General features: G+C 44.8%; 3 protein-coding genes across 4 annotated transcripts; 2 read left to right on the top strand and 1 right to left on the bottom strand.

Annotated features, from left to right (window-relative positions):
- The first annotated feature begins 375 nt into the window (after positions 1-375).
- Positions 376-10,575, top strand: l(3)05822 (lethal (3) 05822). Of its 2 annotated transcripts, none has more exons than XM_036821987.3 (4): positions 376-1,134; positions 7,913-9,354; positions 9,413-9,670; positions 9,729-10,575. In XM_036821987.3, the coding sequence occupies exons 2-4, from the start codon at positions 7,918-7,920 to the stop codon at positions 9,855-9,857; spliced, it is 1,824 nt and encodes a 607-aa protein (XP_036677882.3). In that variant the 5' UTR covers positions 376-1,134; positions 7,913-7,917; the 3' UTR covers positions 9,858-10,575. The 2 variants fall into 2 exon arrangements, with proteins under 2 accessions (XP_036677882.3, XP_016941680.3); XM_017086191.4 differs by lacking the exon at positions 376-1,134 and adding an exon at positions 7,739-7,760.
- Positions 10,576-10,637: 62 nt separating this feature from the next.
- Positions 10,638-12,834, top strand: LOC108018625 (stabilizer of axonemal microtubules 2). The gene is made up of 3 exons (XM_017086190.4): positions 10,638-11,852; positions 11,918-12,380; positions 12,442-12,834. Exons 1-3 carry the CDS (start codon positions 10,887-10,889, stop codon positions 12,495-12,497), a joined length of 1,485 nt encoding a protein of 494 aa, XP_016941679.4. The 5' UTR covers positions 10,638-10,886; the 3' UTR covers positions 12,498-12,834.
- Positions 12,827-15,781, bottom strand: LOC118877733 (WD repeat-containing protein 3). Its single transcript, XM_036817723.3, has 2 exons — positions 15,560-15,781; positions 12,827-15,494 (listed from the first exon to the last, which is right to left on the bottom strand). The coding sequence occupies exons 1-2, from the start codon at positions 15,715-15,717 to the stop codon at positions 12,884-12,886; spliced, it is 2,769 nt and encodes a 922-aa protein (XP_036673618.3). The 5' UTR covers positions 15,718-15,781; the 3' UTR covers positions 12,827-12,883.
- Positions 15,782-15,868: the final 87 nt, after the last annotated feature.

Raw genomic sequence — 15,868 nt, forward strand, 5'->3', positions numbered from 1 at the left:
CTTAGTATAACTGAAACGGACAGTAATATAAATATTTTTTAGATAAAGTATTTTTTAACTAAAAATTAAGTAAAGGAACATATTCAGATATTTTTGGCTTATTTTTAATTTAATAATATTAATTTTTAAATGTGACATTTATTGAAAAACTGAAGAGAAACGATTTAGTTTGCTCTTTTTACTGCTAGCATTTTATGTGGAATTTTCAACAATTTAATAGCTAACGGATTACATTTTATATTAAATATATTAAACGTATTTTCCATTTGACCGCAGTGGGAACGCATCATAACAGTGAGAACAAATAAAAACAGTGTTGAAAAACGGCAGAAACTAAAATCGTTATTGCGTTTCTTAAGATTTTTCCGGCTTTAGACAACGGTCACTCTGGCAGAACTAACATAACGGAACGGACGCGTTCGAGGCGCAATAAAAACTGAAAATAATTAATTTATTCCATAACATTGCTGCGACACCACCTAATAAAAAGCCGAAGCATATCAAGGCAGACAAATATCGCTATCAAATAGCATAATTCAAAGTGATTCGTGCGTGTAATTCGTTATGGAAAAGTGCCTTGGTATGTGTGTGCGTGCGTATAATTAAACAAAAGTATTAAGCAAACGAAGTCGCATATTTTGCAATACGCGCTGCGAAATAATCGAGCAATAATTGTCGCAGCTGCGGGCGCACTTCCTTCTCCTGTTTCCTTTATTGTTTTTTACTCGGATTCGCGCTACTACAATTGCAGCTGCTGTTCAGCTATTTAGCGCGCGTGTGTGTGTGAGTGTTTGCTGGCCGCTGCTGCTGTTGTTGTTTTTGTTTTTGGCTCACCTCTCGTTTAACCACCTTGAATGCGAGAGCGAGAGGGAGTGAGAGGGAAGAAGAGTGCAAAGTTGATGCCCGCGAGTGTGCGCAAGCGTGTGTGTTTGTGTGTGACAACAAATTAACTTAGACTGTGTGCGTGCGGTCATTAGTCACTCTCTTTAACTTTTAACGTTTTTTGGTCCACCTTTTTTGGGCGCATCGCAAAAAGACAATACCAAAAACAACAACCACAACCTACTAAGCCAGCTTTGCGGATCGGATTTTTTGAATCGAATCGGATCGGAACGAATCGGACGTCGTCAAAAGGTTAGTTACCCTATCCCATCCTACCCGCAATTGATATTTAACCACATCACCCTGACAACTTTGCTTTTACTTTATTTTATTAGCCACATCCACTTCCATTTTTATTTCCATTGAAGTTTGCACAAGCTATTTGCTTAATTGAAATTCCAGTCAAGGTCGTATTTGTTAATTAATTAATGTTTGCCTGGGTGACTAGTGTGGCAAGAAGAAACTTTGCAGCTATTGTACAATACAAAAATATTGCATAAACCGATATGCTACGTTAGTTACGACTATTTACTGGCGCCCTAGCGATAAGAAACGGGGTACAGTGACATTTATGGATGAGAGACCCATTTTCTAATACTATGTGTAGGGGGAATTTTATGATGCAGACTGCATAATGTTCCATACACAGAAAAAACAGCACTTAAAATGTGATGTGTTATTTTGGAGAAGCTTGTTCTGGTAATATAAAAACGTATGTGTAATTCCCACCCCATCCAAATACATTATTATATTATAGTAAATTAATATATATAATGGAATATTTTTCTTATAATAAATTATCAAATTGGTTTTATAAACTATGAAGCTCCTTCTCTTTGCGCAATTAAATAGAAACCCCAATTTCGGTTTCGTTTTGTCACTTTCGGGCGCAGCAGGTGTTGCATTTGCGCTTACCTCACTTTCCAGCTGACTGACTTTCGACCGATCCTCACATGACACGCATATAACATATGGCAGCAAAGCACCCCTCTTCTCTACGCCTCTGCTTGATGATAAAACCCTTTGAAGAGCAATCTCTTATATGTCGCAAACAGGAAATGTATATCGTGGCAGTATATAAGAAATAAGTACTTAAAACCACAGAAAAATACATTATTATCAAAATGCATAATTCATCATAGAGTAAAGGGTAATCTGAATTCGTGATAGATATATAACATGGTATTCAATCTTGATCATCGTCAAATGCTGGGATTTAATGTTTTTCCTGAGAACTAACGTCTATAAGTGTAGAGTTTTACTCGTTATAACATTATTTTGATTATGAATGATATCATAAAACTGTCATAGCAACGATTTTGCAAACAAAAAACTGAATAATCAATTTCTGTTATAACCTGAAGGCTATTTTTTTACAAGTGTAGTGTTTCCAGTTTTTACGGCTGAAATGGACTCCATATGCAAATAGTATTCTTGACTGAAACAAAAGATCCTTTTTATGGGCCTTTTAAAAAGAACATTGTTTTTCAAAGTGCCTGCAAGTGTTTTGCACTCACTGCTCGATTCACAAAAATGTGGGTGTGTTCGAAAGTGCTGATGCAAGCTTTCAGCTCTGATTGTATTCAACTTTGACCCACATTCGGCAAGTGTCTCGCCATGAAACGCACGAGTGGATTGGAGGCGGAGGAGGTCCCACAGCGATGGATTTCATCTGCAGCTCCTCACATCACATATTTTATATATTCGAACGTGCAATTTTTAGCCCGCATTGTTTGTCTAGAATTTGTGGGCATAACACAAAACTACATTGTAGTTTTGCCTATCAATCGTTGTTGTGTGTATGCAAATGCGCTTTTAGAACGAATTGCACGAGCTGGTACAAAAATACTGGAAGAGAGGAACAAAATGCTATGACGAACAGGGAAACGTGCTGACAATGTAAATGCTCATAGAATGGTGCAGTTGATTTCGCCAACTTTTAATTCACCTATTTTGATTCTTTCCATTCCTTTTTCTTCTACAGACAGCAGGAAAACTTGCCACCGACAATGCAAAATCATGGGTTATATTTGAAAAACCCGTTTTCAGCATTTGGGTTTTGCCCATGTGTCTTCGCTCCCTTATACGATTTTTTGCTATAGACTTTCTGGTCTTTTGTTTTATTTTAGCCATTGCTCAAAAGCGCCAAATTTGCTGATCAAATATTTTGCCAGCATATGTGTACGCGTGTATATATGAATAGATTGTTGTCGCACCAGATTCAAGCTGTATCCACAAAACGCTCGTTAAATGCGCCAGCCAAACCAAACAGAAAATCAAATTAATCTTTAACCCGCTGACGCTAAGGAGTTCTTATTATTCGAGACTGTCCGCTAAGAGATCCCCAGAGCTCAATAAACCTTAACCTCAAAGACCCCCCATACAAAGCATGGCTCTGTTCCCATCCATCCATCCATCTATCTCCATTGCTCTTCTTTATCGCTCTTGATGTAAATTGAATGATTTCGGCTTTGTTCTCTCCAGTAATTTGCTTTAATTGCATTAATGCATTGTAGGCACGTTTTACCCGATTACTTTATGTTAAGCAGGTTTAAAAACGTAAAAAAAAAAATTAAAATAACCCGAAAATTGGGGCGTGTTTTTAGTTGAGTTCATTTAACTTGTCAGGCCTGCCATTAAATTCAATTGACTTCGGCGCGTTGCCTTCGTTTTGTCGTTCATCTGTTGGGGAAGCTTTTGTTGCCACTGCTCCCGTTTTATATTTTTATGCTACACATTAAAAAATAACTGCATGTAAAGATTTATTACACAATGTATGGTACAAATTAAAAACCTATATTGGTTATTTGGAAAGAAAGAAATGGATCTTGGTATAAATTTAAAAACTTTTCTTATTTGAACATTCGCGGGATTTTTAATTCATTGCTAGGGTGTTTCTATAAGCAATTTTAGGTGTTTTCTTGCGTTACTTATATGAAGTGACTCATCCAAATATAAAATCCCGCCTAAAATCTCATTTTCATATGCATCCTATTTTCTGTCAATGAAAAAGTGGCTGAATATTTATAAGTTACGTCAATGCACTAGCTAAATTTGTGCCGGTAAATAGAGTTTTCTATTTTCCAGCGATTTTAACGATATGGATGTGACTCAAAAACGTGACATGTAGAAACACTTTCTTCCCTTTTTAATATTAGCTTTAAAATTATATAATTTTTACTGTGTAGTCCATAGAGAGGTTAATGATTTGCTCATGGAGCGTTCAAGTGGCGCAAGTCTGAGACTAATGGAGCATTTGTAGCCCTTTGTGATATGATTGTGGTCTAGTTTTTATTCGACCAGTGAAAATAAAAGCATTCAAGGTCGTCACGCCCGTGTTGTAGGTGTGTGCCGTGCACGAAAATGTCGAAGTATCAGCAATTACGAGAAAGAGAAATGTGTGTTGAGCACAGTCTATTAAAAGCAGAGCATGGAAATTGCTCTTTCAAATGCAATACATTTCATTTCATTTCACTTCGATTCGATTATTAATAACGCTCTCACTCGGCTTTAATGCAACGTTTCCACCCCACATACATACAGATGTACACATCCCACTTATAAATACAGAGATCGATGTGTTTGTCACTTTCTTTTGTTCTGCTTTCATTCGTCTGCCATTGTTCGTGAGAGTTTGCTCGGAACGTGCGGTCAAGCTTGAGGATGGCCTATACCAAAGTAAAAGTTGCCCGAACCAACCCAATCCCAAGCCCACACATTCTGTCAACTGATGGAATCATCGGTACGGATCCTACAAGATATCTCTACCTCTAACAGTTTCACTGGAAATCAGTTACAAGAGAACCCATGTCGGTAAATACTTAAAACGCAAACCGAAGAAACGAAGTAGCAATTAGCAAAGATTTTCACAGTCTTTATTCTCATCTAAAGTTGTAATGGGGAGGGAGTCGCCGTAGAAAACCGGTTAGTATTGCCTGGCATTGAGCTTGAACCGCAGAACTACAGGTAGCTTTTGTTACACACTTCCGAAGGCCTCAGCTCGTTTCCAGTTTTTATTGATTGAAGAAAGAGCTTTGATTGAGCATTTTAGAAATCGTAGAACTAACGATTTCAGAATAAACCAGTCTTTAATCGATGCTTAAAAACAAACTTAACCAAAATAAAATCAACTAGCAAACCTGTTTCTCATTTTAGTTGAACGCCTACCTTTTAGACTATCTTAAGTAATAGTCCTCTTTTGGCATAGTTTATTTGCGCGATCCTCATTAACTTTTAATGGTTTGATTTATTTAATTGCCCTGATAACAAGTGTAAATATGCGAATGTAGAGCACCCCATAAATGTTCAGCTCGATTTACCCCTCCATTAGGGTGATTATTTGATCAATTTTGTTTGGACGCCGCGGGGGAAAATAGGAAAAGGAAAGCGTGTTTGCAATTGTTATATACAATATATATCAGTCGGAATAGGCTGCTCTTGCTCTTGACTTTCTGCACATGCCCATACAAAGCGAATAGTTAAGGAAGGGGGCTGTGCAAATGATTAAATTGGCATTCAGAACCCCAACAAAGTGGGTGGGCTCCCTTTCTCTTGCTCTGCCTGCCATCATCACCTTCTGAAGGTGATTTTAATTAGATTGCAACTGCAAGGTTTATTCTCGTCCATTGCGGCTTTAACCGGTGAGAATGTGTCTGCGATTAGCGTCACAGTCAGTCAGTCACTCAGTCATTCAGTCATTTGGGCAGCCAGATACCCAATAATGGGCAAAATCAACAGTCCAACACTTTACAAATTTAGCTATTCGTTCCCTCGCCATTTTTGTGTTTGGGCGGAGGCCGTTTCTTATGGAAGACATGAGAGATTTGCATGAATTTCGCATGCAACGATTATTTGTTATGATAGCTTGTTTATGTATCTAGCTGAAAGTTTTGAAAGTTGGCATAAAATCTAAAATAGAGATCTGTGTTCTTTTGTCCGTATGTATAGACATACAAACGATCCGTTAAATGCCTTATATTGTTCAGTTTCTTTGATCGATCATTGACTTGGGATGAATAAATGTGTGTGTATATATTTTGAATTTCAAATCCCATCGCCAAATTGATCAATTCAAACCAAATTGTATGGAAATTTACCAATTTATTTATAAATTGAATTTCTCTCAGTCAATTTTTTTTACTTATGTATAAAAGTGTATTTCCTTTGAAGCTAGCTAATTCATTGAAGTTCCCCCACAATTCTCAGGGGAAAACAATTTTCAAATAACCGGAAGTAATTACAAATATTTGTGAACTTCTGTTTGTGTTGGCAAACAATAAACATATGTAATTCCAGCCATATGCTAGAACTTTTTCCCACTAAAAAAATACACCCCTACCCAAGAGGCGGATCTTCGTACCTCCTCCCATTATTATATAGTCAATATTTTTCCGCGAAATATGCATCAGGGAATTCTTCATATGACGCACTTATTTTCGAGCGATCAGATCCATCTCGCGAATCGCAAAAAATATGTTATATATGTGTGTTTGGAAAGCTTTTATCAAATGACACCAGTATAAAGCCATTCTATGCCGCCCCCTGTCTGCTTAAAATATTTTGCGACTTAAAATTGTTTATAATATTGTTTTGTTTACGCAAACCGTTTTGTTATTCTCGTGAGAGGGCGACATTGGCTTTTTTCTCTTATCATTCGGCCATTGTGAATGTGTTTTCCATTTGAGGAAATATCCCACTTGCAGTCCATTTCAGCTGCGTTCTATGTAGATCGGTTCCACCATGTGCCGGGCACCGACAATCCAGAGAACTGGGGCAACTGCAGCAGTCCACAGCAATCCACCTACTTATTTTCTGGTTCCGGCGTTAACTTGAAAACGTTTTATTCCTCTGTCATTGATATCACTTTTGTTTCACTCTCTATCATCGCATGTGTGCTACGTGAAAAGCTGAAACAGAAATAGAAAAGACCGCAGTAATTAGCAGAAGAGCATTTGTTGTGGGGCTGGGAAGATGACGTAAATGTTCGCGAAACCCCCACAAAAATAACAAGTTTTTTATTTATTTTCTTGCTTTTTTTCCAATTGCACCGTAAATGCGAAGCAATAAAAGAGCATTTCGGTTCTGTCGATTGATTGTTGTGTTCGCGTTTTAATTATGAATTTCCCCCAGGTGTTGATAGCTGAAAATCTCTGTGCGTGTGCTTTGGTATATTGCTTTAATAGATTAGGCTTTCTGGGTAATAACTACTTCATGTGAGTCATTCGACATCATAAGAGCCACTTTGGTTATCAATATACTTAATCGGTCTGTGTCCGAGGCTATTTTATCTAAAAGTCTCAACTCGAATTCCCCTTGTATTAAGTGCTTTGACTAATATCTTATCTTGCATTGTAAATATAACTTGTTTTTTGTTTATAAAGAAGGCAGGTGACCCTCTAATAAAAGAAAAAGTTGAATTAAATGATTTATTTTGATATATTTTGTATTGAAATTAGGAAAAATATATACTTTCTTTCCAAGAAAGTTCATTGATTCTTGGAAATTACTTTTCTAATCTGAATTGTAAATCAAATGCTCATCATACAGATTTGTATTTCTGTTTTAATGGACAGTAAACCCTCAGGCATAAGTTATATTCTGCTGAAATTCGATTTTTAGAATTTTGACCTTTTACCTTAGCTTTTTATGTCCCCATCTTGACACATGTCAGATCTACATATATTTCCTCCCTATATTTCCCAGTTGTATCAGATTGTTCTACTCACAGAAACTCAGCAAACTCGTTGAAAAATTCGCATTTGTTTTTGTTTTAGAAATTTCGAGTAGAAAAGTGCCACAGATAGTCACACAGATCAGATCACATTGGAGGGGTGCGAGTCTACGGTTTCGGAGCAACCCTCTATACAAGTTCCCTTGTCGTGAGTGTCGCTTATCGGGCCTCAAATATTTGCGATAAGAAAACTGATTTTGCATGTTTAATTAGAGAACGCCATTTGGCGAACTCCGTGCTGCTGCTCACGATTACAAGATAATTAATACCCCTTTTTTTCCTTACCTTCTTCAATTGCAGAAAGCATGACCATTCCATCGAGACCGGCGCCGGCTCCACCGGGATCACGTGGCCAGAGCGCCGCGGCTGGGGCAAATGCCACCCTGGAGCAGCTGCGTCTCCAGCTGCAGCAGCAGCACATGCAGCAACAGCAGGCCGCCGGCGGTGGACTCCAGAAGCTGACCATCAAGCTGCCGCCGCCGCCCAAGGGTCCGCTGCAGTCGCAGAACTTGCAGCACAAGCGGACCCCCGCCGCCGCCATCAACAATAATAATAACAACAGCCTCTTCGATGAGCCGACTGGAGGATCGAGCATCACCAGGAAGTTCCCACAGGCACGCTACACGCCGGCCACCAACTGGGACGACGATCCATTTGGGGGCAACGGGAATGATCGCTTCAAGAAGATGCCTCCGCCGCGACCGCCGCCGCCCAAGGTGCTGGTCAATGGGCAGAACATGGCCAAGTCCTCCTCCTCGACGGCATCGGCGGTCGCCGGCGGTAGCAGACTCATCTCGAACATCTTCCACCGCAAAAAGTCCACGTCCACGGCATCCGCCGCTGCTACCAAGGCTGCAGCCGAGAATCGCGTCTACGGCCTGAGCAGCGGCAATGCCGGGACACCAAACCACAGCAGCGGTAGCATCAACAATGCCGCCTCCTCCTCGGCTGCCTTTACCAATGGAGATTGGAACGCTGTCTGGAACTCGGCCACCACCACCACCACATACACCACCTCGAGCAGCAGCCACAGTAGCTCCTCCCACTATGCCTCTCAGCAGACCGGCGATGCCCAGCTCATCAGCTTCGATTCGCCACCGTCGTCGCCCACCTTTACCCAAAAGTCCAACAGCGACTGCGTCAGCGTGGACAGCTTCAGTTCGGACAGCAACTTCAGTTCGCCCAACAATGGCAGCGTTTCTCAGCCAGAGAGCGGATTCGAGGACGATTACCATCGATCGCGACCATCCACACAGAGTCCGCTGGATCCGTGGGAGGCGGTGGACAGCAGCAATGGACACGGCGGCGTCGATAGCTTTGGATCTGCACCTGTGCGTCAGACCTACCAGTTGGCGGCACGCACTTCGGACAATCCGCTGTGCAATGGCAAAAGCCTGCTGCCACCCACGCAATCGCTTACCATGCCCACCATCATCAAGCCGAAGATATCGCAAAAGCCAAAGGCGCCAAAGCCGCCACCATTCATTGGGGGCGTACCGCCAGGTTATGTCATGAATGGGGGATATGCAGGATCGGAGACACCACCATCGCCACCGATGCCCAAGGGACCACCTCCGCCGCTGCCTGTTGGCGGAATCTCACTGCTCGACGTGATCAACGGAAAGGTGGACGCTCTGGCGCTGAGCAACGGAAGCCAGGGCTACATGGAGGAGGAGATCGTTCCCTATGCCATTGCGCTCTATGATTTTGATGGCGTTGAGGAGGGTGATCTCAGCTTTAGGGTATGTTTTTTGAAATCTCGATATGCTAAAATCCGTATAATAATGTTACTTTTTGTAGGAGAGCGAGAAAATCTATCTGCTGGACCATCCCACGCCGGAGTGGATGCGCGGACGTACGCGTTCCGGATGTGAGGGCATATTTCCAGTCAACTACGTGGACATCAAAGTGCCATTGGGTGCCACTGGTGGCGGTGGTGCTGCTGCTCCAGCCGCTGCTGCTGCATCAGCTCCACCCACTCCTTCGCAACAGCAGCTGCCCACAGCGATTTGTTTGTACCACTTCCCTGGCGGAGTAGAAGGAGATTTGGCCTTGCAGGTAATAATCCTTTAAGCCTCCAGCTTTACAATATACTAATCTTGTTGTCTATCCGCAGGAGAATGAATTGGTCACAGTGCTTTATAGAATAAACGAGGATTGGCTGTACGGCGAGGTGGGCGGTCGTCAGGGCCAGTTTCCGGCCAATTTTCTGGACCAGGTGCCTGCCAATCTGCCCACGTTGTAACCCGTACACACAGCCCGGAATCTTTAGCGATCTATCTATATATAATGTATACCCGAACATTGTCGATAAGCGAGAAGACGTCAAGCGAACTGAATCATATACACACACATAAATAATTGTATTTTTACTATATTCTTTGCGAAAAATATTAAGAAACGAGCATATAGTCTAAGACAACTAACTTGTAAGAGAATCGAAAAATGTTTTAATGGCAGCATTGGACACGTGCGCCCCCTTCAGTTCACCCCGCTTATACACGGGATCGATTTATTGATTTTATGTTTAAACCGCGAATGGAATTGTTTTGTTTACTGAATAATTCAATATTTATGTATTAGAAATTATTTGCTGATCCTTAAAGTATTCGCCCACGCCCCATAAGAACCCAAACCCAAACCAATAGAGCAGGCAAAAATGTTGTAAATAAGTTAAAATGTACGTGATTTCTATTAATGTTTAATTATTTAAATCGAGTTTAGTTAGACGCTTAGTTAGGCACATTTACAGATTCCAATTTATGATGCAAACCGTTTGTTTATGTATGCGTTTAAAGTCTTTCAAGTGCTTAGGGGAGTTCAATGTGAAGATGATTAATTATCTGTCCCAGGAAGAGAGTGCTACCCTCACCATTTGTAGGACTTATCATTTATCAAATATCAGGATATCCTAGCAATGAAGAATGTAAACTGAAATAAATGAAGATGATCACAAAAAAACCCGTTAAAACATGTTTTCCTGGTTGGCCGGGTGTTACATTTCAATCTGTTGTGTACGATTTTCAAAGCCAATTCCATTCGACCATCTCTGCCTATGTAGCACACATCGGGAAACTTTTCGTCGTCAAGTGTCCGAGCAAAATTATTCTTTAGTCGTTTTGGAAGTGTTTTGAAGTCCACTCAACCGGTTCTCCCAGCTCTGAGCAAACAAAATTATTTCCTTTGACAATTGCCCAGACTTTCGTTGGTTCCACAACCGTTTTGATTCACATTTGGCTGAGGGTTTCTGGAAGTTATCGTACCATTCGAAGCCATGTCCGGTGATTGCAACACATATTGCCCCAGTGGCTGCGATCCTTGCCAGGCTCCCACGGACTTCTCGCCATGTCCGCCGGGTTCGACGTGTCCGCCGTGTGATTGCGGCGACTACGCAGGATGTTGCTACCAGCAGCCGCCTCGCACCATGCCCATCCTGCCTAAGTCGCACTTCATGCGATCCACAGCGCCGCTGGACACGGACACCATTTATCGGCGCTCGTTCTACGCCAATTGTGGCGACAATCTGAGGGCTCGTCCGGTAATGCCCTGCTCCCAGATCCGGGCCTCAACGGCGCCGTTGGAAAAGTGCACCATTCAGAAGCTGTCCTACATGCCACCATGTCCGGTCAAGCGGACGCCACCCATCATCCCCATGGAGAGCGGTCTGCGCTTTGAGGGTCCCATCTACGCGATGACCTCGCAGAAGCACGACTACGTGCCCAAGGGTATCGTGAAGCGGGATCCCATTGTGCCACGGGTAGCCATCTGCACGTCGAATGCGCCCATGGAGCGCTGCACCATCCAGAAGCTGAGCTACATGCCCATTGACGTGTGCCAGAATCCGCCGCCAAAGGCCATGATCCAGGGCTCGCACTATTGTAAGCCAGCCGGTCCGATGGAGCGCTGCACCATCCAGAAGTTGTCCTACATGCCGGTCTGCCTGCCGGCCAAGGAACCCACTCCCTGGGCCGACAAGATCCGCTGTGTGCCGCCACGGTACTCCAACGTCTGCACCACCTACAACCTGAGCTACATGCCGAACTGCAACGAAGCGCGAACGGCCCCAGTGACACCACTGACCACTTTGCGCTTCTGTGGCAATGATTCCGGAGCCGGGAGTACGGTCTACAAGCTCAGCTACATGCCAGTGGATGCCTCCAGGACCAAGCCGGCTCCTGTCCTGCCCAGGGACACTTTCTGCAGACCCAGTGGACCGCTCGAGAGGTGCACCATTCAAAAGGTAAGTTCTAAATGGGGTTTTTAAACTCAACCAGATTAATATACCTTAATACCTCCTTTTCTTAGCTGTCCTATCAGCCCAACTGCACAGAACGCACGCCGCCCATACGGCCAATGGAAAATGGACTGCGATTCGATGGGCCCATGTATGCGATGACCACCCAGAAGCACGACTTTGTGGCCAAGCCTCATGTAAGGCGGGCACCCATTATGCCAAGAACCGCCTTCTGCCGTCCTACTGGGGCTATGGAGCGCTGCACGGTGAACAAGCTGTCCTACATGCCTGTGGACGTCACTTGCTTCCCTCGCGCCGAGTCTGTTCGTCCGCGACAGGGCTTCTGCCGCAACGAGGGTCCCATGGAGAAGTGCACCACGTACAAGCTCAGCTACTTGCCAAATTGTGTTCCGCCCAAGGAGCCGCTGCCCTGGGCCAGGTACACATCCTACTGTCGTCCAACCGGTCCCATCGAGAAGTGTACTATCCAGAAACTCAGCTACGGCCCGCCGGGTGCTTTTCAGCGTTGTGGTGGTAAGTTTAAAGCCCATTAAGGCCTTAACTTATCTGAAAAAAAATCGTATTAAACCCACAGGTCCTTGTGGAACTGGCGGTGGCGATGGTACCTTCCCCAAGGCCGGAATTTGTTAACCTGGAAATACATTTTGATTGCTCTTCAAGTGCCCTGCTCCTACGCTTATCCCCGAGTTCTACGTTTTATGTTAAACCAAAATCATCCCGTCCAGGTCTCCAATCAAAAACGTTATGTCCTTGTTTTAAAGGTGATTTCGTTTGCGTAACTGTCCTAATTAACACAACGTTTCCCTTGCTCCTCAGTCCATTTTATCCATTTTGTCAATCTCATATGTACATGTCTACAGAAAATTGCAAGTGCTCCTATGCTTGGCTTACGAATTAAGGTGTATTCCTTGTTGTCAAATTACAGTATGTTCACAGAAATATAGAAATCCAGTAGAACATAGAATAACTAACAGTGTTTAATTGGATTTGTACAACTAAGTCTAGGGGATTTCGTCTCAAACCATTTGGATCTGCAGCCTCCGTTTGCTGGCCTCTCTCCGCTTCTTGTCGCGCTTCTTGCGAGCTTGTGTGGCCTCTCGGAAGAGCTGGACACCATCACGCTGTTCCACCTCGGTTTGGAGCAGTGCCAGCCCATGCAGATTCCAGCCCAAGACATCCCGCAGCTGGCCGACGTCCCGTTTGAGCATCGAGAGGAGCTTGACCAGTAGAGGCTTCATGTTCTTGGCCGCCGAGATGGGTTTCATGTGCACCTTGAACAGGAAGATGGTGACGCGACAGAGCAGCTCCAGTTGATCGGGTCGCTGGGTCAGCAGAGTGGGCAGGCGCTCGAGAACTTCGCACACAGTGGAGAAGGGCAGCAGAAGTAGCGCCTCCTCCAGATCCGAGGCTCGTATCCGCATAAATGTGCCGACCAAGAAGTCCACGGGATTCTTCACCTGCAGCGCCTGCATCAGAGGATGCAATTCAGGCTTATCCTCAGCCTCGAGTTCAAACTGTTTGGATATTTCCAGACATTCGAGAATCGATTCGGCAGATTGCTCGGAACCCACTGTCTTGCGGGAGGGCATCTTGAGACCAGGAAGCAGGGGAACTGTGTTGTCCTCTCCCGTGGCCAATTGCTCGTTCTCCATTTGCTCCCGCTCCTCCTCCTGCACATCCTTCAGCACAATGGTTTCGTCTGTGCGCTCGTACATCCTAAGAGTTCGATCCGAACCGCAGGTGACAAGATATCGGCCGTTTGGAGATACTGACAGACAATACGCTTCGCCTATATGGCCGGGCAAGGTAAGAATCTTCTCGAAGTTGTCACCGTCCCACTGCTTGACCTTGCCGTCCTTGCCGCAGGTAAAGAACATGTGAGTTTTGGGTATAAACTGTACACTCATCACCGAATCGTCGTGGGCAAAGATAGAGCGATGGCAGTCTCCAAAGTTTAAGCCCCACACTTTTACGTTACGATCTGCCGATCCGGTCACGATAAGATTGGAGTCATAGGAGATGTCCAGGCAAAGCACAGGTAACTTGTGGCCATACAGAGAAAGATAGAACTTGAATGTGTCCAGGAAGAAGATCTTGACGGTAGCGTCCAGCAAACCGACAGCCAGGTACTTCATGTCCGGACTGACGCCCACGCAGAGCACGGTCTCCTCCAGCTTCAAAGTGTTTTTGTGCAGCAGGGACAGCACCTTGGTCTGGGCGTCGCCTTCACCGGCATCAATCAGTTCGAAGGTCCAGATCTTTAGTGTGGTATCGCCGCTGCCAGTGACGCATCCTTTCTGATCGGGCAGTATGGCAATGGACCACAGCTCGCTTTCGTGCGCGGGAATCTCCTCCACAATATCAGCCGCTGCTACGTCCACAATGAGAAGCTTGCCGCTCTTCATACCTAGAAGTGCGTAGTGATCGCCGGGAACGAACTTCGAGCAGAGGATGTAATCCGTCGGCACTGTTCGCAGGCACTGCATAGCATCACGATCCCAGAACTTAAAGGATTCTCCTGCGCCCGAGCCAACGGCCAGGGAATCGTTACTGAAGCACACGGATCGCACTTCCGACTGGTGTCCCAATCGGGTAAGGGACCTTAGCAGTTTCACGCTCGGATCGGCTGCCTTGCGTGTCTTGACAGACGCCTCCAGCGAGTACAACACCAAGCTGTTGTTGGCTAAACTGACCAGGACACGCAGTTCCTGGTTCTGGCCCAAGACCACATCGATGGATTTTATCTTTTGCTTCGCTCGGATGCTCTCCAGTCGCTTGATTTCATCGCTCAGCGACTGTTCTGTTGACAACTTGGCCTCTTCTGAGCCGTCCTCCTCGGCGGCCTTTTTCTCTTTCTTTAGCCGCTTAGCCAGACGCTTCTTCACCTCCTCCGGCGTGCAGATGTAAAAGTTCTCGATTAAATCGTTGGTGCCGTGGCAACTAAGCACTCGTTCACTGGGATCGGTCACCAGGTTGACGGTGCGACCCTTTCCAGCCCGCTGGATGGTGCCGCAGTTGCTCACACTGATGGGACTAATGGTGTCCTCGTCCTCAATGGAAAGGCCGTCAACGGCCGACTCCAGGGTCTCGGTGATTGCACCATCGTGTTTCCTCAGGCGATAAACATTCATACCGCTCTCGCCGGCTCCGGCTACCATCAGATCCCCGATAAAGGCTAGGCCCCAGACCTCGGTTCGATTATCGACGATGGTCTTAAAGCAGAACTGCGTCTCTAGGTTCCAGAACTTGATCTGTGTGTCCTTCGAGCAGCTGACCACGATGCTGTCGTCTACAACTCTTTGAAGGAAATGGGCATCTGTGATGGCGGCATTGTGACCGCTCAAACGGGCTCTTCCCGCCTGCTCCACCACATCGACGACGACCAGTTCGGTATCCAGACCTCCGCTGACCAGGCGCATGCCCTGCAGATCGTACCGCAGGATGCTCACCGCGTTCTTGTGCAGCGCCAGCGTGCAGATGGGATCGTAGTACCTGTCGGAGCTGAGATCGAAGATCTGGACCATGCCATCCGCATAGCCCACTGCAATGTGCAGGTGATCTGGCGAGACCCTTAGGCAGGTGACTTCGAACTTCTCACGGCGTAGCGTCAGCTTGCGATCGCCCATTCTGGGGATAATAAATTCTAAATTGTAGTTTTGGGGATGTAAAATAACCATTTATGCAAAACCCACCTTAAGTCCCACACGATCACATTCTCTGCTGCTGGAGCGGCCACATATCGGCCCTCCGTCTTGTCCACAATGGCAAAGTTCACATTGGCACGCCCGGAGGTGATGATATTAAAGCTGTCTATAGCCCGGTAGGCCAAATATTGTTTAGTTAAGCCCATTGCAGCATTAAAAACACAAAAGGTAAATTCAAAACGCGTTTCACGTGTTGAGAGATGGAACTAAATCGATTTATATTTGATACTATCGGTTGTTTGAGAAACAACATTATCGATATTATCCTCATTGGTTGGCAACGCTATTGTCTGGCAA

Source organism: Drosophila suzukii, chromosome 3 (assembly GCF_043229965.1).
Source record: "Drosophila suzukii chromosome 3, CBGP_Dsuzu_IsoJpt1.0, whole genome shotgun sequence".
Taxonomy (NCBI): Eukaryota; Metazoa; Arthropoda; class Insecta; order Diptera; family Drosophilidae; genus Drosophila; species Drosophila suzukii.